At 35.9% G+C, this 25,876-nt stretch overlaps 1 protein-coding gene across 11 annotated transcripts in view; it reads left to right on the plus strand.

The window, feature by feature from the left end:
• The window catches only part of ERC1 (ELKS/RAB6-interacting/CAST family member 1), a 519,222-nt gene that overhangs the window by 217,431 nt on the left and 275,915 nt on the right, over window positions 1–25,876 (plus strand). For all 11 annotated transcript variants that reach the window (XM_046661687.1, XM_046661678.1, XM_046661716.1 and 8 more), the window contains one exon: window positions 6,432–6,567. In XM_046661687.1, coding sequence (XP_046517643.1) covers window positions 6,432–6,567 — 136 coding nt within the window. The remainder of the gene's footprint in view (window positions 1–6,431; window positions 6,568–25,876) is intronic.

Here is a 25,876-nt window from a genome sequence, read left to right on the forward strand (position 1 = left end):
CCTATTACCTTGTTATTTACATGTATAAAAACATGTTCAGCAGTATAAAAGAGTGACAAGAAATCGAGAGTGGAGCAAGGGGAGAGGAGTGAGTTAAAAACTTCAAAACAATTGGCTGTGAGGGTATGGGTTATACTTTGATAGAAACCTTCCTTCCAACTTCCAGCTTCTATTACCATGAATATGACTTCAAGGTCTCAGAATTTGAGATTGCGGACTAGGAGAAACAGATGAGGAAATCAGTGATCTTAACTGTCAGCTAGCAGATCCATAAATTGATTTAATTTATTTAGATACATATTGGTATTACTCTCTCTTTAAAAAAATATTAAGCTAAAGTGTTACCTATTGTTAGTGTTGTCTTTGTCAGTGAAAATAATGCATTTTATCCATTGAGTCTTGCCTGGGATTTTGGAATATAGTTGCAAAGATCACTAAAGCAGTTTACTTCTTTTTGCGAGCAGATTTCATATTTAAAGTACAAGTCTAATGGAATTGAAGAACTTGACCTTTGTCATAGGCAGGAAGAAATATATCTACTTAAATTTTCTTCACTTTTTCTTTATTCATTAAGGTCTTAGGGGTGTTTTTGTTTCTGTTGTGCTTGGTATATTTTCTGCTGATGGCCACAAAAGACATTGTTAAGATGCTATAACTAGCTATTTGGTTTAGGTATTAAACAATTCAGTGTTAGTTATTATTAGTTTCTAAATTCAAAAATCACTTAAGAAGTTTGTTAAACTTCTATTTTGAAAGTGGTAGTGAAAATTGATTCTCTTCAAATGTGTTTTGTAAATTGAGTTGAAAAGGAAAATTCTTTGCCGATGACTTTCCAAGAGAACCAGAAGCGAGGAATAATGGGTTTGGGGAAGTGGTCATGATGATATAGTTTGGAGATAATCAAAACAACTTTCGTAGAATATATTGTGAAAGGAAAACTCACCCCAGGCTATCATTACCTGATTTAAAGGAGATTAATTAAATATAAACCATAATAGCTTGTCTGTTATTATTGGTTCAGTTTATTGGTGCAACTTTAGGGCAAAGTCGAATTGCTTCTTTTCTGCATTATTGTAAAAGCTATCTAATTGTCCCCTAATTATGATTCCCCTGTATTTATTTCCCAAAACTTTGGAAATCTGATTATATTACTTTTCTACATAAAGTCTTACAAACTTAGGACAAACTACAAATTCCTTGCTTATTATGATGTAATTATTTGACTTTTGTTTACCTTTAGCTTCCTTTTTCTCTACGTGGTTCCTCCAACTTGAAGCTGTAGTCATACTGAATGTGGTTTCCCGGTAACATGACACATTCTCTTTTTCATCAGGGCTTTATTCATAGTGTTCTCCCTGCCGAGTAACCCCGGGGAAAGTTCATACATCACTTTCTAGGAAGCTTTTCCTGGTCGTCACCGCTACACCTACCGTCAGCCTAGGTTAGGTTCCTTTGCTCTATGCTCTTGTAGTACGTAGTACGTACTGCCTTTGCTTGGATGCCTGGGAGGTGTCTGAGAAGGAATTATTTTTATTCATGGAATTATATCCCTAGTGTTTGATAGATGATAGTGATGTTTAATCAAATATTTGTCTATTTAATGAGTAATGAAAATGTAAAGAACTTAGCAGACTGTCAAGGTTTAGGCAAATTTAGATTCTCTTACATTCCAGAGCCCATTTTCTCCTTGGGCAATGCCTTAAACATATTTTTTCAATTTGTTGGTAATCCTGATTCCACCTTTTGGTGAGATTAGTCTTCTTTACCTGTAACCTAGCATTTGGTCTAATTTTCTGGCAACCCTGTGACCTTGAGGTAATTTCTTCTGGATGTAAAATTTTTCCCTGACTCTTTCTGCCTAAAACCTTTGGTTTCTTTTTGAGCTGTCCACATAAAGTAAAAAAATAAAATAAAATAAAAACATAAAAAAATAATAATATCTTACATTTATTTAGTATTTAATAGTTTACACTACACTTTTACATTCATCATCGAATGTTAATGAAGAGACAAATTCTATGGAAGAACTAAAGGCTTATTCTCTCACACTCATCATTTCAAGTGGAGAGAAAGTAGTGTTTCAAAAGACAAAGTGCATAGAAATGCTACTAACTTTAAAGCAAAATTTTTGCATCTAGTAAACCGATGTTGTGAGGCATTTAGTTTTGAGAAAGAGCAGTTTGATTCATGAAAACAAAACTTTGTTCCATTTCTTTGTCTTTCTAATGCAAAGATCCCAATCTGTTTTTTCCTTTAGTTGATATGAATGATATCAGATTAATAAAAATAGAGATATTAGCACAGAAATCATGGAGTGAGGAGACTCAAATATAGATATTACTTCCATTTTTTTTTTTAGTGGTAACTGATTTTATTATATTCTCTGTGACTGTATCTTTCTGTGGATATTCAAGATGGCAGAAAGTAAAGATCTGAAATGTGACTTTTGGATATCTTATCAGTGTACACTTCCATCAGAGAATGAGTTTTTATATTACCATCTATGTCATTAATTTACTATTTAATTTTGAATAATTTCTCATAATTAACATTCTATGTTGAAGAATCATTTAGAAATTATTAAAAAAGGTTTTCACGGCCTATAGGTAGAATCATATCCAAATCACCCAAAAGAGAATGTGTGCTTTCAAAACCTTAAGAGAGGTTTGCACGGCTTTGTTTCTGACAATATCATTAACTATGGTCTCTAGCAAATCTTCGTTACACAAAACAATAAAAATGCCAAATGTTTTCATTAATTTTATAAATGTATAGTTGAGCTGGAAGGAAATAAGGAAATTTATACCAGTAAATATGATGCAAAATACAAAATAGGGTTTATCTCATGAAAAAATTGGTTTAAACATTAGGAAATCTCAAAAGCATGTCAATAAATTGAACATTCACTCATTCACAACTAAAACAATAGCAACTTTCAGCAGACAAGGAATAGATAAAAAGTTTCTACAGAAAAAACTAGCAAATACCTGAGTCAATCGTGAAGTGTAAAAAGCATTTCCTTTAGAATCAGGAGAAAGAGAAAGATACCCACTCTCGTTACTTGTTTTCATTATGGTTCTGGAACTTCTAGCAGGTTCAATAAGACAAGAAAAACGAGAGTGTAAAGATTGAAAAAAATCATTATGTATCATACAACTGTCTACGTAGAAAACTGAAAAGAATTTGCGGAGAAATTATTAGAAATAGCAGGAGCATTTACCAAGTTTGCCAGATATAAAATCCATATACAGAAATCAAGTGCATGTCTACATGCCAACAAGAAGGCATTATAAAATTTAATTTAAAAAGTATACCATTGAAATAATTTATTCAGGAAAAGTTCATCAGTGCATGGAACCATTAGATGAAACGTTGATGAAAGGTGAACTTTACACTCATAAGAAGCCAGGCTGTCACTACCTTAATTCACTGATGAATGAAAACCAGACATTTTATGCTTTCTGTTGTGAGACAATATGAAGTATACAACGCTGTTACCTGGTATTCTGACCTCAAAAGTTGAAACTGAATCTGCTCAAGTCTTTAAAGCTAACTTTCAGTATTCAAAAAAAGAAAAAGCAGGAAATAAAAAAAAAGTTAAATGATACATAAAGAAGCAAACAGGTGTTCCAAAATGTGAATCATTTTACAGAACAGCTGTCTCAGCTTCTTTAACAAGTCCGTGCCATTGAAGAAGGGAACAGGGGAGGAGGTGAGGGACTTTTCTCTAGATTAATAGAGACTGGAAGTACGTAATGAGCAAACACAATGCTGTGGACCTTTTTAGCATTCTGATTCAAACAAGCCACTGTGAAAAAAATTTTTTTTTGAGACAACTGGGAAAATTTGAATATGGACTGGATATTAGATGATGACAAGGAATGATTGTTAATTTTGTTGATAATATTTACATTGTTGAAACAGTACTTTTTCTAGAGTACTTTGTGTAAGGAACTGTGTGTAATGACATGATATGTGGAATTTAAAATGATGACAAAACATATAAGGTACCTAGGAATAAAATAAATGCAAGTCTTTTATCGAGGAAATTATAAAACTTTGTTGAAAGCTGTTTAAGGAGAACTAAATAAATGGAAAGATATGCCATTGTTAATGCGTTGAAAGATTCAAGAGCATGAAAGTGTCACTTCTTCCCAAATTGATATAAAAACTTCAGTGCAATTTCAATCAGAATCCCAATAGGCTGCTCTTGAGTTTTGGTTGCTGTGGTTGTTGGTTGGTTATTTTAGTAGAACTTGACAGGCTGGTTCTGAAATTTATGTGGGATGTGTAAAGAGCCAAGAATTGCCACAACAGTCCTGAAGAAGAACAAGGTAGGCAGGCTTTCCTTACCAGACACTATTGAGACTCCTTATAAAGGTATAGTAATGAAAGTAGTATAGATTTGGCATAGAAATATACGAAGATACCAGAGTAGAGAGCCATAAAACAGGCACACAGGTATATAGAAACTTTGTATGTGACGGAAGTAGTGTTGCGTTGTTAAGTACTGCTGGGACAATTAATTATCAATATATGTAAAAAGTCAAATTTTATTCTTACCTCATACCATACCACAAAAATGAAATTATAGCTTTACCTCATACCATACACAACATTAATTACAGGTAGATTAGTGACTTCACTGTGAAAGACAAAGTTAACAAAATTTTTAGGGGAATGTCTTTATGAACTTGGAATGGGGAAGATTTCATGAAAAAGTCAAAAGTTGCAAACCATAAAGAAGATTGATACAATTGAAACAATTACAATTTTTTAATTTTATAAATGATAACATATCATAAATCAATCAAAGAAATAATTCAAGGGCCGGCCCCATGGCCGAGTGGTTAAGTTCCTGCGCTCTGCTTTGGTCGCCCAGGGTTTCGCCGGTTCGGATCCTGGGCACGGACATGGTACCACTCGTCAGGCCACATTGAGGTGGCGTCCCACATGCCACAACTAGAAGGACCCACAACTAAAAATACACAACTGTCTACTGGGGGGATTTGGGGAGAAAAAGCAAAAAAAAAAAAGATTGGCAAGTTGTTAGCTCAGGTGCCAATCTTAAAAAAAAAGAAAAAAGAAAGAAAGCTTCTTTCCAAAAAAAAAAAGAAATAATTCGTAGATTGAAAGAAAATATTTATATAACAGGTCAAAGATTATTATCCAGAATATATTGAAGAATACTTATATCATTAAGAAAAAGATATCCTAATTGAAAAATGAGCAAAACACATGAATAGTTATTTCAAAGAAGTGGAAACATGAATTGCCAAATACTATGTGAAAAGATGTTCAGCCTCAGTAGTCAGAAACATGCATTTTAAAACTCAATGAGATATTTATATCTACCAGGTTAGTAAAACTTAGAAAGTCTGATAGTACCAAGTATTAGTGGATGTGTAGAAGTGTGGCAGGCACTGTTATGCATTACTAATGAGAAAGTATAAATTTATACAGCTTCTTGGAAATAATTAGTTAAGTTGAAAGTGTACCTACTAAGTGGCCTAGCAGTTTAGTTTCTAGGCCTCTACCTCGGAGAAACCTGCACAGGGATATCAGAATGTACCCAGCAGCATTGTTTGCAATAGTAAGAAAAACGGAAACAACCCAATTGTCCATCACCTTGGGAATGGGTTAAAACAGTTGTTGTATATTATTTTACACTGCAGTGAAAATGGAGGGGATAAAAAAATACATTACAGTCATTGATCAGTATGATTCTCAAAACATACATTGCAAAGAAAAAATAGTTTATTAATAACTTTATATATAAATTTCAAAAACATGCGAACTAAATGAAGGATCCATGTGTGTAGGAAAACTGTAATAAAAGCAAGGGGATTTTAAACCCCAAATTATGATATAGGTTATTTTTGTCTAAGTTTGGAGGCAGTGGAGTAGGATAGGACGTTTCAGAAGTAAATATAATGTTCTCTTGCTTAAGTTGGGTTCCCAGATGTTTGTATCATTATTTTCATATGCATATATATTATATACAGCCTTTTGAAAGTTTGCAATATTTAATAATAGTAAAATTAGAGTTGAATTACAAAACCTTTCTTAATCAGCCATTCTACTATTTTATAGCATTGATGTCAGGAGACTTGTTTGCATACTTCCAACATAAATCTCTGAATTGGTTTCTTTTTCCTCTCATTTCAAACTATCACATAGCTTTCTTTTGTTTTACGATTTCATTCTGCTTCATAAAGTACATGCTGAAGTATGTGTTCCTGAAGCATCACTGTTAATAATTTGCTCCCAGTGGTAGGAAAGAATTTGAAAGTGTTGGGAAAATTTCAAAGCAGGAATTCTTTGTTGGTTTCCAGCTGTTCCTTGGTGTTAGTGGTGTAAGTCTGTAAATAAATATTTTCTTTTCTATGCATATATATGAATGGCTTGATTTTTCTCCTCCTTATCAATAGGCAAGTGAAAGACCAGAATAAGAAAGTAGCCAATCTGAAGCACAAGGAACAGGTGGAAAAGAAGAAGAGTGCACAGATGCTAGAGGAGGCTCGACGAAGGGAGGACAATCTCAATGACAGCTCCCAGCAGCTACAGGTTAGAATGCAAGGAGAACCTGGAAGGGTCGGGTGAAGAAGTTTGATCCATGGCTGCATGTTGTTTTTCTCTTCATCTTTCTCCTCCTCTTTTTTCTCTTTCTAACCCTGCTTGCTGCCTTCCTCTCAGGCCAACTATTTAGCAATAAAGGAATGGCTTTAAATAGAAAAGGCAAGTTTTATTCCACAGCTTTGTGAGGACTCTTCAGCATAGGAGAAAGTTCATCTGGCTTCAAGTTGATCGCATGTAATTGGTAAGTTCACAGTCAGTTTACTGCGTGGGTTCTATTGAGGTTCAGGTGGTCAGCATAACTTTGCCATTTTCCTTCATTAAAGTGCATTGCTAATCTTGGTTTGTGTCTGTTTCACTTCCTTCTGGGTTCCGTTCTTTCTTTCCCTTTTTTCCCCACCTTTCTTTCCTCTCTCTTTCTTTCCTTCCTTTTTAAAAACTCAGTTTAGGGGCCGGCCTGGTGGCGCAGAGGTTAAGTGCGCACGTTCTGCTTTGGCGGCCCAGGGTTCGCCGGTTCGGATCCTGGGTGCAAGACATGGCACCGCTTGGCAAGCCATGCTGTGGTAGGCGTCCCACATATAAAGTAGAGGAAGATGGGCTCGGATGTTAGCTCAGGGCCACTCTTCCTCAGCAAAAAGAGGAGGATTGGCAGCAGATGTTAGCTCAGGGCTAATCTTCTTCAAAAAAACCCCCCAAAACCAAGAAAACTCAGTTTAGAGAGAATACTTCACAATCATACAGGCCATTTATACAGTACTTTTTTACCTAAATGAAGTGATAATTGGTATGTAAAACCTAATTATTCACAGAGTAAGTTAAACCAGGCTCAGTAACAATAGCAGCAGTGACTACATGGTAAGCGCCAATTATGTGCCCAGTTCTGGAAACTAGGCCCTGGTCACTCATTGTCTCTGACCTTCACAGTAGTGCAGTGGGGCAGATGGTTTTGTGCACATTTTACAAATGAGGAAATAGAGAAGTTGAATTTCTTACCCAAATGCACACGGCTTTCTAAGTAGCTCAGCCATGATTTTAACCGAGACTTCCTGGATCTCTAATGTGTCAGAATGAAGGTTTAAGTTTTCAAGAAGAATACCATTAACTTGCTGGAAATCTCTGAAACTCCCACTAAGACCACTAAGCCACTGCCAGGTTGTTTTTCTCTCGTTACAGCTTCTAACTGGGTATGATAGAGTGTTTATGCCACAACTGCATAATCATGAAATCTTTACTGGAGAGATTTGGAGGAGTTATCATCTGTTATGTAGAAGCCATTTTTAGGCTTTACAACAAATTCATTTCAGACATAAAAATTCGGCTTTTTAATTCCTTTTTTCATTCCTCTTTTATATAACTTTTATTGTTTATAAAATACATATTCTTTATAGAAATAGTGTAAATTTTCTCAAATGCACCAACTTTTGAAAAAAGCAGCATACCAGTTTTCCCTCATTCTTGCCAATAACAGTTGATACTGTCAATTTTCGCTTTCTCATTTTTTATTTTTTAGTGCCAATCTGATGTGGAGAAAGTATTTAATTTTTGTTTTAATTTATGTTTCTCTGATTACCAATAAGACTGAGTATTTTTTCTTCTCTTAAATTTTCATTTGTTTGTTAATGTAATTCAAGTTTCTCTCTCTTCCATGGTGGCTTTTTTTCTTGGATTCTTTGGTTAGTTTATCCCCATTTTGAGAACATATAAATATTTACAATTTTGCATCACTAAATGACAGGGATGCATTCTGAGAAGTGCATCATTAGGCAATTTCATCATTGTGCAAACATCATAGAGTGTACTTAACACAGACCTAGATGGTATAGCCTACTACACACTTAGGCTATATGGTACCAGTTTTATGAGACCACCATTATATAGGCAGTCTGTTGTTGACTGAATGAATGGTCGTTATGTGGTGCATGACTGTACCTATAAATATTTTAAAGTTATTCTGGGCTTTCATTTTTTCCCTTTACTTCTTTTTTTCTTTTTAGGATTGACACTGAGCTAACATCTGTTGCCAGTCTTTTTCTTTGTTTTTCCCCTTCTTCTCTGCAATGCCCCCCAGTACATAGTTGTATATTCTAGTTGTGAGTCCTTCTGGTTGTGCTATGTGGAACACTGCCTTGGCATGACCTGATGAGTGGTGCCATGTCCGCACCCAGGACCCGAACCGCGGAACCCCAGGCTGCCAAAGCAGAGCGTGTGAACTCAACCACTCAGCCACGGGGCCAGCCCCTACCTTTACTTCTTAATTTAAATTATTTTAGGTTTGCGGGCCGACCCCATGGGCTGGTGGTTAAAGTTCCATGCCCTCTGCTTTGGTGGCCTGGGTTCGCAGGTTTGGATCCCAGATCTGGACCTACTCCACTCATCAGCCATGCTGTGGAGGCATCCTACATACAAAGTAGAGGAAAGATTGGCACAGGTGTTAGCTCAGGGTGAATCTTCCTCACAAAAAAAATTAAAAAAAATTATTTTAGGATATTTTGTCTGGTGAGAGTCTTATTTTTTCTTCATTGCTAACAATTTCACTAGACTGTTTATAGGAAACTATTTCACTGCTTACAAGTTTGAGTTGGCATCTTTATACTTTATTGAATAATTCACATATTTCTAGGATTTCAATTCAAACTCATTTCTTAACTAGGATCATGTAACTTTTAATTATAGGAAGATTTATAAGGAAAGATGTATATGCCCTTCTTTGTGTTATGCCGTTAATTGTTTAATTTGTCTTGTTCCACCCCTTACCGTTTGAAGTTTTCTACTACTAGTCTATCTTTGTAAACTGAAAGATGCCCTTCTAGTCTTCTGTCAGTTGTTATGATAGCACCAAAAGTACTTTCATATGTAACCTGTCATTTCCTCTTTATACAATCAGGAGATAAGTGAGTCAGATTATTTATTAAATACTACATGTAGAGAAAACTAATTTAGAGTGGATGAGTGACTTTTCCAAGGTGTCTCAGTAAGTGATAGATATTAAAGTTATGAAAAACGATTGCTGATGGCCATATGCAAGATACACATGGATGTAATTCATTCAAATATAGTATAAAGAGCACTGGACTACAAATAGAATACTTTGGATCTGATCTTCTCTCTTCTACTAACTACCTCTGCTGCTTATTTAACTATGTTATTGCACATGACAACCCAGTGGTAGTGAGTATCTGTAGCACCCATATTGCGATCTCTAAATGTGATTTCCCACTAAAAGAAGCTAGGGGTCTTTGGAGAAATGGCTAATAGTAGAATTCATGGGGGATAGAATAGTAGAAAAGCCATTAATTGAAGATTTGTATTAAAAAAAAGTTATTACCTGAATTTTTTGTTTGTATTTTGAATTTTTGAATATACATTTGGGTCCATCTGTTGATGTTTTTGTGAAATAGGAGAAGTAAGGGAAGGAATTATTTTAGTACTTTCACAATAGGCATAATAATAATTCTAGAATTAAAATATATTCTTTATTATGTTAAAAAGAAATTTAATGTTTTGAAGATGAGTAATAAATATTTAATCTTTATCAGATGCCTCCTTGGCTTCCAAAGATTGATTCTACTATTCGTGTTAATAAACACTGCACGTGTTTTCTTTTGTTCGTGAAGAGTGAAACTTGGTTTAGTCTAGAAGGTTCGTTTCCATCTTTTGCTGTTCAGTGGCTGCCCGCTATGGCGTTGAGTCCATCGTGGCTGCACGCTTCCTGGGAGGAGGTACAGTTTGCCCAGAAAGCAGTAGACTACTTTTTTATTTACCTTTATTCTGAAGAATAAAATACATTTTAAAAAGTACATACACACGCAATGTAAACAATACATAGAAAGTGATTGTCTCAGGAGTTAGAATATTACTGGCATCCCAGAAATCATATGTATATTCCTTCCCAATCATTATTTCCTTACTTCCATGGGAGGAAATCATCATTGTGTTTTTTATTTCTTTTCTTTACAACCTGTGTGTATTTTAAATACAAAGTGTGGATTAGTTTTGCATATTTTTGATTTATGTAAGTAGAATCATTTTTCTTTAGTGACTTCTTTTGTTCAGCATCCAGTGTGAGGTTTTCCAGAGTGAGGATAGTTGCATCTAGCATTTGCACATTTATTATCCTTACTGTACCGTTATTTTTTTAAATTAAAAATCCCATGTTTTATCTTGAAAGTATTTTTTAAAAGTAGCTTCATTTCTTTCCAATTTTTTGGGTACTTCAGATGGAACTAAAAGTATTCTTTTTTGGCAGAAAGTGGGTTTGGAAATAAGTTGTTACTTTATTCTTTGTTCTTGGCTCAACACATCAAAAGTGTTCTGAAGAGATTAAACAAATTCCTTAGATATGAAATAAAAATGATACCCTAAAACGGAAAGAATACAGGGAATCCCACAGACTCTAAACATTGCTGTTGTTTATCATGGCCTTAGTTGTGAATACCCTGTCTTAAGATATCACATTGCCACTTGACTGTAGCCTATTTGTACCATTGTGTTTTGGACAGTTATTTCTATGATCTGTATTAACTAGTCTCAAACTTTTTGGTTTCAGAAGTCCCTTTACACTCTTAAAAATCATTAAGTCTCAAAAGCGATTTTTTTATGTGGGTTATAATTATCATATACGTATGCAGTTACTTAGTGACCCAGCTAGCCAATGTCTAGCTTTATCTGAAGATACATCTTCAATAATATAAAAATACATATACACAAGGTTATTTGCAGTCTTGTTGGTAATTGCAAAATATCAGAGACAACTCAATTGCCCGTACGTAGGAGAGTACTTGAATTCATTATGGTACATCCACACATTGGAGACTAGCAGCTTTAAAAAAGAATGAGGAAGATCTCTAGTGAACTGATAGGGAGTGGTTTCTGGATATCCCGTTAAGTGAAAAAGGAAAAAAAAAAAAAAAGCACAAAATACTATCTATAGTAGGCTATTCTTCTTATAAGAAAATACACAGGGCCAGCCCTGTGGCTGAGTGGTTAAGTTCTCTTTCTCCACTTCAGCGGCCCAGGGTTTCCCAGGTTCAGATCCTGCGCACAGACATGGCACTGCTCGTTAGGCCATGCTGAGGTGGCGTCCCACATGCCATAACTGGAAGGACCCACAACTAAAATATACAACTATGTACTGGGGGGAATTGGAGGAAAAAGCAGGGAAAAGAAGAAAATACACACATATCTGATCTTTTTTTGGAAAAGAAAGCAGAAAGGATAAGCCAGAAATAGAGAGACCAGTTTTCTACAGGAGTGGTTGGGAGAGGAATAGAAAGAAGGGGGAAATGGGATTGGGGAGAAAGTCACACTTTTCTTAGCATATGTCTTTGTATAGCTCTGACTCTTAGAACTGTAGTAATGTTTCACCTACCCCTCACATACTCTAAAAAACTAAATAAAACCAATCAAGATGTAGGGTGGAACCCCACAAAGGACACAAATACTAACAGATGAACTTGTTTTATAAATGAATAAGGTAATCACCCTCAGAAAGGTAGAGAAGAAGGGAACTCTCCTCAATATCTTTGGAAGACATTTTATTGACTGAACACTGTAATGCTAGAGACAAAAAAAAAACCTGTACATGAATATTGTAATCTAGTAGTAAATGTGTTTCTCACAGAAGATAAGTTAGCCATTCTGAAACCACTTTATACGTATACTAGAATTCAACAAATAAAGAAATATATTGTAGATAATGAGGGCTGAGTTTTTCATTGTTTGAGAATAAAGTATTGGGAAGACTTGAACGCTGTAGTGTTCGACTGGAATCAGATACTAGGATGAACTCATGGTATTTAATTTATATGCAGATAGACATAGAGATATCAATGTGTATATATGCATATATACTTGCGTATATTTCCTAAGTCTGTCCGTTATGAGGGCTTAGAAGCAATAAGCATACTTCACACCCAGATTTTGGTTTCTATATGCCTTTCTCCGATAAAATGAACCAAGGCATCTTGGAGAAGTGGTTGATTCCAGGCTGGGGCAGGGGAAATACATGGTGAGCCTCAACAACCTTGTGGTTCCGGAAAGTAGGAAAGTGTTCAACAAAAAGATTGGGGGACTGTGGAAAGAGCATAGGAGCCAACCTGAAGGAGCTCCTAATGTCCCATGCTAAAACAATTTGAGTAAAAAAATCAATAATGATAATACTTGAGTTAATACATAGAATGAAATAAGTATCCATGAGTCCGTGCTGATAATAATCAAACACAGAAGTAAAAGGGGAGTAAGGACAACTCTTTCGTATGGAAGATTTCTAATTAATAAATGTAGAAGGAAATAGATTTTAAAAAATCACCATGAAGCAAATACCTCAGCAATAATTGTTGCAGACAAGATCTATTGATGGTTGTGAGAATTAGTGAATAAACATTTGAGGAATAACAGCACTTGCCTAGTCTCAAAATATCTTCCCCAAAATGTTTATTAACTATCAAAAGAAGATTGTAACTTTTCCGTGAGGAGACCTAGCAGACACCACCTTAACAAAATGATTAAGTTTAACATTGCCAGTGATAAGACATATTAACATCATGAACTCCTTGATATGATGCACTGAGAAGCAGACAAATATCATTTCTGTGTTATCCTTTCCCAAAAATACATAACCTCATTCCAATCATGAGAAAACACCAGACAAATCCAAATTCTGGGACATTTTGCAAAATAACTGAGCAGTGCACTTTAAAAATGTCAAGATCATGAAAGACAAGGAAAGACTGAGTGCTGTTAAAGATAGAGTGGAGGAAACTTAGAAGAAATGTCAGCTAATGAAATATGGGATCCTAGATTGAATCCTGGAACAAATAAAAGACATTAGGGAAAAACTGTTCAAATTAGAAGAAGATCTTTGTTTTGGTTAGTAGTATTGTACCAGTGTAAATTTTGTAGTTTTGATCTTTATGGTGATATGGTTATGTAAGCTCTTAACATTAGAGGAGGCTGAGTGAGGGATATATGGGAACTCTGTACTATTTTTGCAACTTTTCTCTATGTCTGTAATTCAGAATAAAAATGTTAATTAAAAATCATCATTGACTCTATATTTCCTTAGCAATGTTAATCTCCCTGACTTTCCCATCCCCTTAAAATAAATGAGCTATAAATTTCAAAAACATCTTACTGCCAAATTTAATGATACAGGATAGATATCTTGGGCTTTTTCCTATATCATTTCTAAATTCTCAACGCAGATATTATTGTGTACTCCATATTGTTTGACATCCTAAGGCCATAGTTTAAATTAGAATTTAGTTGAGCAAGTTAATTGTTCTGAAGACTTGACCCAATCTTAAAGCTATGATGATATGATAATATGGCTGTTATTATTAGAGTTGATGTACCTTGACTACTCTATATCCCTCCATATATTAGGTTTAATTTTACTCATTTTCTTTACACATACTTGATGTATTTCATTTATTCAATATAAATTTATTGAGTGCTTTCTAAATGTAGAGCTCTGCTGCTAAAGTTTGGTTATATAGTAGTGAAAAGACATGTTCCCTGCCCTTCTGGAGTATATTGTTTCATGGGGGAGAAAAATAATGGTAAAACTAAGCAAATAAGTAAGCAGAAATTATGGTAAGTGCTACAGGAAGATAAACAGGGTATTGTGAAAGATCATAGAGGAGGGAAAGATGATAGGCACCAAATTTAGAACTATCAGAGAAGGTCTCCCTGAAGATATGACATTAAGATGAGATCTAAAAAAGCCATGTAAAAAGTGGGGGAAACCGTATTTAAAATGGAGGAAATTCCTAAGGTAAGGAACAGCTTGGCACATTCAAGGATCAGAGTATGGTGAATAAGGTAGAATATAGGCAAGGGTGGGTATTAATCATGCAGGACCTTATAGGCCATGATAAGAAGTTTAGATTTTACAAGTTGTAAAGCATTTTATGTCGAAGATTGACAGGATCTGATTTTGCATGTTGAGAATATTATTTTTTTGTAATATTTTGAGAATAGATTGGAATGGAATAAGAGTAGTTACAAAGAAAATATCTGTCAATAAATATGTATTGCATACCTACGTTGTGCTGCACAATTTTCTGTGCCAGAAATAGTAATGATATAAGACACACAAGATCATTCCTCCCAAGGAGCTCACATCATAGTAGGAAGCTTGTAGTAATAATGAAGGTGAGGGTTAATGATAGAGGTTTTTGGAGGCTCAGAAGAGAAACAGAAGAGAGGGTGGATTTTTTTTAGGTAAAGTGGTCAGGAATTTCTCATGGATTGGAATGTGGGCAGGGCACTAAAGGAGAGGAAGGAATCAGAGATGGTTCCCAGCTTCCTGGCTTGAGTAACTGGATATTTGCTAATGCTAAATAATAAGGTGGGAGAACCCTGAGAGTGATGATAAACAGGTTTGCCAGGGAAAAAGAACAGGTCCATTTTCAACATGTGAAGGTATCTGTGAGATATCCTAACTGAGATATTGAGCAAGCAGTTGGATGTACAGATTTGAAGTTTAGAAAAGTCTAAACTTAGAAAAGTCTAGTGTAATTAAATTAATTTTGGAGACTTGAGCTTAAAAATCATATTGAAACCCCTAAGAATAAGTGATATCATCTAGAGATAAGATGTTAACAAAAGAACATGGAATTAGAGCTGAGCCCTTAGGATCCTCAACATTTAGAGATAAATGTTGGGGAAAGTAGGAGAAGGTGGTGCTTGAAAGGAAACTAAAATGAGAAGTCCAGTTGAAGTGGGAAAGAAAAAGGAGAGAATGGTATTGATGCGGGGTCGGTGAGCCGAGGAGTTGAAAGAAAGATTTCTTTAGACTCTTAAGATCTGGCAGTAGTGCTCTTTTATTTAGAGAATAGTATAGAATAGCATGGGGACAGGACCCATGGGCAGTCAGAGCTTCTGCTGCCGCCGCTTCTGCTGCCCCCGCTGGCATGGGGACAGAGCCCATGGGCAGGCAGAGCCGCTGCTGTTGCCCCCGCTGGCATGGGGACAGGACCCATGGGCAGGCAGAGCTGGTGCGTGGGGACAGGACCCACGGGCAGTCAGAGCTCCTGCTGCTGTCCCGAGTTGAGGGTTAGGGCTAAATTTAAGGCATAGGTATGTGAGTTATCTCTTTACAAGACAAAGAATATGTAAAAAAGTTAAAACGGTATCAGTGCCCGTTTGGTCTGGCCATTTGGCGGTCCCACAACTTTTAGATAAGAATCAAACCGGATTGAGTAAATGGCAGAAGTCAGCGCTCAAATATTATCTTCAACTAAAGACAAAGGAGGATTGGGGGGGGGGGGGGGGGGGGGTCAGTTACATGAGGTTGCCAGGCAGTAACCAACTTAAGTTCTTGCCAATGGCATTGATTAAGAGCTTCTAGAGATAAGACCATCCCCCCTTCTTCCTGGCACAGAGAGGGAGGCATCTTCACAGATAGAGGTTTCCCTTAGAAATGTAAATGTTTCCCAACAAAGGGGCAAACAAATTCCACTCCTTGGAGCCTGAATCTCATCTGTAGTTTTAAAACTAACCAGCCTAAAAATCCTCATCATAAGCCATTTTAAAATTAAGCAGCCTAAAAATCCTCATCAGTATCACAGAAGGCAAGAGAGAAGATTGCTTGTAGAAGAGGGGGCAAGTACATTATGTTAATGCTGCTGGAGTCTGAGAAAGAGGACAGCATAGTTGACTGGTCTGATCCGGTGTACACAGTGATCTCCCCGGGCTAAGGTAGATAGATGCCCTCCATTATGCCTTATTGACCTTGGAGATAGTAGATATTCCATATTGATCCAGATACTTAGCCAGTTTTTCTGTCACACTCACCAAAATTCACTGCCCCTCACAAGAACTTTGGAATATCTTCTTAGGAGATATGTAACTATTTTAAGATGTGATTATGCAGTGGTTATTTAAAGTATTTCTAGCATGCTTCATACGTACTCACACTGAAACTATTTTACACTTCCGGTTGATATTCACCAATATAGGACGTGAATGATAAAAACAATGAGGCATATATTGTTGATGAGTCTTTCCTATTATCATGTTTTTCTGTTATAGTACCTCTTCTCTTGGTGTTCTGCGTTTAATTTTGCCGACCTTTGTGTCCCTTCCTCAAGAATTTAGCTCTATATTAGTTAAATTCAGTTGTTAGTTTCTTTAACATTTTCTCTAAAGCATTTTCACTCTAATGGCTAAATCAGAGTTTAGAACGATCAGTGCTTGTCCTCAGTAGACAGTATCGAGCACCTGTTGTGGAGCTGTCACTGTGCCGAGTGCCGTGAGGACAGAGCTAAGGAGGAAATGGTTTTTCCTCTCTGTGAACATTAAAATTGCTTGTTATAACATTCTTTCCTACTGGATATATCAGGAGGTGTGTTACAGTGCAATTCAGAAGCAATTGCTGTATGAAGAACTCAAGTTAGGTAAATCCCAGTAACAAAAGCCTCCTAAATAAAGCAGAATTTTAGCATTTGACTGATAGTGATTTGGGGATTAGAAAAACTCTTTTGAAAGTCTGCCTATCTTTTAAGGTTCAGATCAGCTGCTCCCTGCCTTGTGAAGCTTGCCTAAATCCTCATGATTGGAGTGAGTCATACCCTCTTTTGTAATTCCATTAGAGTTTGTTTCTGTTTTGATTTCAGGACTTATTCTATCTTACTTTGTATTATATGCTAATAGTTCGTGTGTTGTTTCCCCCATATACTTGAGTTTGGGAACCCTCTCTTGGTACTTTACACATAGTTGCTTCTGTAAAAAATGTTTATTGATTTCAATTGCATTGATAGACGTTAAAAAGTCTTTCACAAGCACCTTAGCCTGGCCTCTCAAGTCTCCCATCAACCAAACCCTTTAAGAATTTCTAACCTCATTTTTAGGTGAGAGACTCACTAGCCTCGCTGCTCTAGTCTAGACAAGCTGATAGCGTTGGTGTTCCTTGAATGCAGGTTATGAGTTTTCTAATCTGTGCTCTTCTGCTTCACAGTGTCTTTTTCCCTGTGGATTTTCAGTTTTACTACCTAAGGATTCTGGCTCAAAAGTAACCTTTGTTGAACTCTTCTACCCTGTTATTATTGTTTTATATGTTGTTCCTCAGCCTTAATGTTTAAGTATACTGTATTGTTTTATGTTTTTTAATACTATTTTATAGTTGCTCTGATGTGATTTAATCATTTTTCTTTTCCCTTTGTTTCTTTATAGATTGGCACCTCATCTAACAACTTGCCAATCTTTTTTTTTTTTCTTGCTTTTTCTCTCCCAATCCCCCCAGTACATAGTTGTATATTTTAGTTGTGGGTCCCTCTAGTTGTGGCATGTAGGACGCCGCCTCAGCTTGGCCTGACGAGTGGTGCTGTGTCTGCGCCCAGGATGCAAACCAGCAAAACACCGGGGCTGGCCCCTCTCTTCCCTTCTTGACTGGTTTATATCTGCCTTAGGTTAAGGGCTGTTTTTAAAATTTCTTTTTAGCCTTTCTTAATGTTTTCATAGACAGCTGTTCATTAATTACAGCTATAATGGTATAAATAATAAAAATTAAATTTAAAAATTGTTACAAATTAAAAAAACCTTTGTATGATAATATTACATTATTACATTTAGCATCCTAATATTCCTAAAATATCATAGGTTATACTGGAAATGCCTCACATATCTTAACAAAGGAAATGCTGTCGTCCGTTAGTTGAGAATATTTACCTTATATGTTTTTATTCTTTAAGCAGTAACAGTCACTTTGTCTTTTGACAAGACTACAAGTTTTAGTCACATTCTAATAAGGCAGAGTAGACTGAACTGGTGGAGGTGGGGGCTCATATCGATAGTGGTTTGGTGCTTTGTTTTTATTTATAATAAAGATAAGTATCTGAATTTAACCTTGGGAGAAGGTACTGTCAGGGAGATTCATGGAACTGCTGAAAGAACACTGTGGCTCTTGTAAGTCAGCTCTCCTGAGACCAGTGAATTCAGGTATCCTCGCTTTTTGGAAGTTCACTTTATACCACTTTGCTTTTACAAAAGACTTACATTAGTACCTACTTTCATTAACCGAAAGAAATCAGAAGATGATTTTTGCTTTTACGAAATGCTTTTGCACGTTTTTGCTTTATGCCATTTTGGTTTACAAAGGTTTTCATGGGAATGCTCTACTTTTTGATAGTGGAGGAAACCTGTATTAAGAATGAAGTTCAAAGAAATTGAAAACAATAGAAATACAGATAGAGGAAAGCAGCTTTACATATATTTAGGCATAGTCTATTCTTGGATGCAGAATCAGTGAAACATTTGTGTTTTTCTTTAAAATTTGATTTGTTCTATCTACAAAAGAAATTTCTTCCATTTGGGTAAAATATTTTCTTTTTCCTTTCTGAAATGAAAACTACTTATCCTTGCTTTTGACATTGGCCATAGGGATAATTATTTAAGAAAACTTTTTAAAAAATTAAGATGGTTTGACATCTTTTTAGAAACAGTATATGATGTGTCACTTACTAGATACCTCTAATATACTAATGTTCTTTTTTTTGTAAAAATGACTTTTGATTTCTTCTTAATAGACCTTCTTGACCCATTTAAAGATTTAATTCTATATAATTTCTTCCTTTTAATTATTTTAATTAATTTCTTGGCAAAACAAGGCGCTTTTTTTTTTTGAGGAAGATTAGCCCTGAGCTAACTGCTGCCAATCCTCCTCTTTTTGCTGAGGAAGACTGGCCCTGAGCTAACATCCGTGCCCATCTTCCTCTACTTTATATGTGGGACACCTACCACAGCATAGCATGCCAAGTGGTGCCATGTCCACACCCGGGATCCGAACCGGCGAACCCCAGATTAGCATTAGCAATCAGAGGAGACATGTCCCAATATGAGGGAAGCCCCATATCCTTGACCAAGTTTCTGATACCAGAGTTTTCAAAGTGAGAAACTGGCCAATCTGTATGGAATATTTGTACTAGATGCTCTCCAAAAGTTATTTATGTAAAGCATCATTTTATATGTATGGGTTCCCATTTCTTTAATGAAATTCATCTGCTTTTACTTTGGTTTTTAACAATTGAGTTTATAACAGTTCTCTAATGGGAGGAGATAATTGAGGGACTTTAAAGAGGAGGAGGAAGAAAATATCTTCAAATTTTAACACAAAGCATTTCTTTAAAATTAAAAGTTGTTGGTGTGTATCTAAATTGTGTCTCTGTTATCAGGCTAGCTTTCTTTTCTTAACATTTACTTCACTGATGCATCTGGCTTCAGTTTCTTTTTTCCCCACTAAGCTTCTGAGCAATTGGTAATTGAATTCTGCCATGTTGAATGATTTTAATGAAATCTTCTTACGTGTATTTGTATGCTTGGGGGATGGGGAAGAGGGAGGAAGAGTAAGCAGTGGGGTTGAGGGTGATAAAGAATTACTGTCTCTTCACATTAAGGATAATGGATAGCAGTTAGCATTAATATCAAACGTGTTAAAGTCTTTCTGGTAAGTGCTATTTACTCCAAAGGAAGCAGCTCTTAATAACTCAAATAAATGACCTCCATAACCATAGCAGTCTGAATTGGGAAAGAGATGAGTGAATGTGGGAGGCTGTGTTACCTTGGATAATCTGTGTAGGATCTGCAGTAACCTTCCTTCTGCAGCTGAACGAGGGAAAAGCTTAATAAAATGTCATTATCAAGTGATTTCTTTTTAAGTTACTGTATTACTGAGCCTTTTTTTCCTTTTAATTTTGAGGGAGATGTTTGAAGAGAACAAAAAATTAATTTTTAGTTGCTATTTTTCCTTTTTTCCTTTGCTTTCCTTGTAGAATGTTTGATTCGAAAGAAAGGCAGTGGAGACTAGAGTCTTATAGCTGCAGAGGTATATTAGCTTGATGTTGACAGCTGATGTCAAGCACAGTTCAGAGGAGTGTAATGGGGAGTCGTATGGAGTTTGCTAAAGGGTCCAGTCTTCTTCTTAATTTGCCTGAGTGAAGTTGCAGTTACAGCTGTCACAGTTTTTGCCCTAATCTCATTTGAGCATAGCTGTCTTCTTATTTAAGGATATGAGGAATTCCTTGATAGTTTCCCGTTTCCCCTCTCTCTCCCATCCCACCAAAACTAATCACAGAAACCTCCTACTTTGAACCCTGTCCTCTGAATGAAGTGGTCTCATTTGACCTGGGTTGATAAGTATAGTTGGCATAATAAGTAGTCTTCAGTACCTAATCCAGTGGTAGGAAAACTGGTCTGTGTTAGTTTTGAAGAGTGCAAACATAGTTTATAGCAGCTGAAGTGGAATTCTAAAGATACTGCTTTCATTTTAAGTGATATGAACTATTTAAAATGGTAAAAGATGGTCCCTTACTGTCTTCAGATAACTACGTCTAAATTTTGGGTTGCCCGAATTGGATAAACCAAGTGAAATATCCAAATTAGAGCAGGTAAAGGGAATTGAAGTCTCTTTCTCTGTTTAGTCTTTTCCCCCCAGGCTGGCAATTTAATACTTTTCTTCCAAATAATGAGTGCTAGAAAATTAACTCCAAACAGTACAAATAATTTCTTTTTAATTTTAAATTAAATTCTTGTTTTTGGCTAAATTTTGTGATTTTCCCCTATCTTAAGAATAGAATAAATTATAATGGAAATTCATGAGGGAGCAGGAGTTTAAAGAGAGTCTTTACTCAGTGGGGGCTAACAGGACTCTGAATATTTCCTTCTCATATTTTCTTAAAGAATGTATTGATTCCCAGAAGAAAGGAACTTTACTAAAATGTGAGGACTAAACGTACTAATAAACTTATTGATGTTGTATAGTTCACTAAACATTTGCCTAATAATTTTTTCAGTTGAACTTTGATTGGCATATTGTTGAGTATTATTAGTAGTAAACTACTATTGAATTAAGCTGGATTACTTTAAATTTTACCATAATCACAAGAAAACATCTATCATTAGAATTCAGTCCAGCTGCAGATTTTATTCTGAATAATTCCTGACAGAATGCATATTTTGCTTAACTCATGTCCAATGATATGCTGATCCATATCCCAATTTTGTAAAGTCTCCGTAATATTTGCCTTTTACATTTTAGGCGTGTTTACATATAGTGTCAGTGAGTTCTATTATTTTTTTAAAATTGATATCATGGTAGTTTATAACGCTGTGAAATTTCAGTTGTACATTATTATTTGTCAGTCACCATGTAAGTGTGCCCCTTTACCCCTTGTACCTACACCCCCCCCCAACCCCCACCTTGCTCCTGGAACCACTAAAGTGTTCTCTTTGTCCTTGTGTTTATCTTCCACATACAAGTGAAATCATACAGTGTTTGTCTTTCTCTGTCTGGCTTATTTCGTGTAACATAATACTCTCAATGTCCATCCGTGTTGTTGTGAATAGGATGATTTTATCTCTTTTTGTGGGTGAGTAGTATTCCATTGTATATATACACCACATCTTCGTTATCCAATCATCAGTTTGTGGGCACTTGAGTTGCTTCCATGTCTTGGCTATTGTGAATAATGCTGCAGTGAACACAGGGGTGCATAAGTCTCTTTGAATTGTTGATTTCATGTTCTTTGGATAAATATCTAGTAGTGGGATAGCTGGGTCATATGGTATTTCTATTTTTAATTTTTTGAGGAATCTCCATACTGTTTTCCATAGTGGCTGCACCAGTTTGCTTCCCATCAGCAGTGTTTGAGGGTTCCCTTTTCTCTATGACCTCTCCAATGTTTGTTATTTGTTGTCTTGGTGATTGTAGCCATTCTAATGGGTGTAATGTGATATCTAAGTGTAATTTTGGTTTGCATTTCCCTAATGGTTAATGATGTTGAAAATCTTTTCATGTGCCTATTGGCCATCTGTCTGTCTTCTTTGGAAAAATGTCTGTTCATATTTTCTCCCCATTTTTTAATCAGGTTGTTTTGGTGGTTGTTGTTGAGTTGTGTGAATTCTTTATATATTCTGGAGATTAACCCTTTGTCAGATATATGATTTGCAAATATTTTCTCCCAGTTGTGTTGTCTTTTTGTTCTGATCTTGGTTCCCTTTGCCTTGCAGAAGCTCTTTAGTCTGATGAAGTCTCTCTTGTTTATTTTTTCTTTTGTTTCTCTTGTCTAAGTAGATGTGGTATTCAAAAAGATCCTTCTAAGACCAGTGTCAAAGAGTGCACTGCCTATATTTTCTTCTAGGAGTTTCATGGTTTCAGGTCTTACATTCAAGTCTTTGATCCATTTTGAGTTAATTTTTTATGTGTGGCCAAAGATAATAGTCTGCTTTCATTCTTTTGCATGTTGTTGTTCAGTTTTCCCAACACCATTTATCGAAGAGACTCTCCTCCATTGTATGTTCTTAGCTCCTCTGTCAAAGATTAGCTGTTTGTAGATGTGTGGTTTTGTTTCTGGGGTTTCAATTCTGTTCCATTGGTCTGTGTGTCTGTTTTGTACTAGTATCATGCTGTTTTGATTGCTATAGATTTATAGTATATTTGAAGTCAGGGATCGGGATGCCTCCAGCTTTGTTCTTTTTTTTTCAGGATTACCTTAGCTATTCAAGGTCTTTTGTTGCCCCATATGAATTTTAGGATTCTTTGTTCTATTTCTGTGACAAATGTCTTTGGGGTTCTGATTGGGATTGTATTGAATCTGTAGATTGCTTTAGGTAGTATGGACATTTTAACTATGTTTATTCTTCCAATCCATGTGTGTGGAATCTCTTTCCATCTCTTTATATCATCATCTATTTCTTTCAGTAATGTCTTATGGTTTTCATTGTATAAGTTTTTCACTTTCTTGGTTAAATTTATTCCTAGATATTTTATTCTTTTTGTTGCAATTGTAAATGGGATTGCATTCTTGAGTTCTCTTTCTGTTAGTTCATTATTAGAGTATAGAAATACAACTGTTTTTTGTAAGTTGATTTTGTACCCTGCAACTTTGCTGTAGTTATTGATTTTTCTAGTGATTTTCCAATGGATTCCTTAGGGTTTTCTATATATAAAATCATGTCATCTGCAAACAGCAAGACTTTCACTTTTGCACTGCCTATTTGGATTCCTTTTATTTCTTTTTCTTGCCTAATTGCTCTGACCGAAACCTCCGGTACTATGTTGAATAAGATTGGTGATAGTGGGCACCCTTGTCTTGTTCCTGTTTTCAGAGGGGTGGCTTTCAGTTTTTCACTATGAGTATGATGTTGGCTGTGGATTTGTCATATATGGCCTCTATTATGTTGAGGTACTTTCCTTCTATACTCATTTTCTTGAGAGTTTTTACCATAATTGGATTTTAGATCTTGTCACACGCTCTGTCTGTGTCTATGGAACTGATCACGTGGTTTTTATTCCTCATTTTGTTAATGTGGTGTATCACATTGATTGATTCATGGATGTTGAACCATCCCTGTGTCCCTGGTATATATCCTACTTGATCATGGTATATGATCTTTTTATTGTATTGCTGTATTTGGTTTGCCAATACTTTGTTGAGAATTTTTGCATGTGTGTTCATCAGGATAGTGGCCTGTAATTTTCCTCCTTTGTGTCGTCCTTGTCAGGCTTTGTATCAAGGTGATGTTGGCCTCGTAGAATGTGTTAGAAAGTGTTCCATCTTCTTCAATTTTCTGGAATGGTTTGAGAAGGATAGGTAATACATCTTCTTTGAATGTTTCGTAGAATTCTCCTGAGAAGCCATCTGGTCCTGGACTTTGATTTTTGGAGGGGTTTTGACTACTGTTTGATCTCTGTACTTGTTACTGGTCTGTTCAGATTCTCTATTTCTTCTTGATTCAATTTTGGGAAGTTGTAAGAGTCTAAGAATTTATCCATTTCTTCTACCTTGTCCAATTTGTTGCCATATAATTTTTCATAGTATTCTCTTATAATACTTTGTATTACTGTGGTATCTGTTGTAATTTCTCCTCTTTCATTTGTAATTTTATTTACTTGAAAATTCTTTCCTTTTTTCTTAGTGAGTCTGGCTAAGGGTTTGTCAATTTTGTTTACCTTCTCAAAGAACCAGCTCTTTCTTTCATTGATCCTTTCTACTGTCTTTTTTGTTTCAATTTCATCTATTTCTGCTCTAATTTTTATTATTTCCCTCCTCCTGATGACTTTGGGCTTTGTTTGTTCTTCTTTTTGTAATTCTATTAGTTGTAGTTTAAGATTGCGTATTTGTGAGTTTTCTTGTTTGTTAAGGTGGGCCTGTATTGCTAAGAATTTCCCTCTTTGGACGGCTTTTGCTTCATCCCATATGAGTTGGTATGGTGTGTTTTCATTTTCATTTGTCTCCAGATATTTCTTGATTTTTCTTTAATTCTTCAGTGATCCATTGGTTGTTCAGTAGCATGTTGTTTAGTCTCCACATCTTTATCCCTTTCCCAGCTTTTTTCTTGTAGTTGATTTCTAGTTTCATAGCATTATGGTTGGAAATGCTATGAAACTAGATATAGCTTGATATGATTTCAATCTTCTTAAATTTATTGGGGCTTACCTTTTTTCCCCAACATATGGTCTATCTTTGAGAATGTTCCATGCAAACTTGAGAAGATATTTTCTACTGTTTTTGGATGGAATGTTCTATAAATACTGATAAAGTCCACCTGGTCTGGCTTTTCATTTAATTCCACTGTTTCCTTGTTACCTATTTATCCCCACGCTCAGGGCTTTGTAACCCCGTTCTTTTCTTTTTCAGGTATGAGGGCCTTCTTGAGGATTTCTTGTGGGTGGGGGGCTCTTGTGGTGATGAACTCCCTTGCTTTTGTTTATCTGGGAAATTTTTTTGTTCTTTTTCTTCCCAAAGTCCCCTTGTACATAGTTGCATGTTTTTAGCTGTGGGTCCCTCCAGTTGTGGCATGTGTGATGCTGCCTCAGCATGGCTTGATGAGCGGTGCCATGTCCGCGCACAGGATTTGAACCGACGAAACCCTGGGCTGCTGAAGCAGAGCATGCAAACCTAACCACTCAACCACTGGGCCAGCCCCCATGGGAAAGTTTTTATTTCTCCATCATATCTGAAGGGTATTTTCACTGGATAGAGTTCTCTTGGCTGAAAGTTTTTGTCTTTCAGAATTTTGAATATATCGTTCCACTGTGTCCTAACCTGTAAGGTTTCTGCTGAGAAATCTACTGAAAGCCTGATAGGGGTTCCTTTGTAAGTTATTTTCTTCTGCCTTGCTGCCCTTAACACTTTTTATTTGTTCTTGACTTTTGCCAGCTTTACTATTATAAGCCTTGGAGAAGGTCTTTTTATGTTGATAGTTAGGAGAACTGTTGGCTTCTTTCACTTGTATTTACAGCCCCATCTTGAGGTTTTGGAAGTTCCCCACTATTATTTCTTTGGATAAGCTTTCTGCTCCA

The sequence above is a fragment of the Equus quagga genome, chromosome 1 (genome assembly GCF_021613505.1).
Source record: "Equus quagga isolate Etosha38 chromosome 1, UCLA_HA_Equagga_1.0, whole genome shotgun sequence".
Taxonomy (NCBI): Eukaryota; Metazoa; Chordata; class Mammalia; order Perissodactyla; family Equidae; genus Equus; species Equus quagga.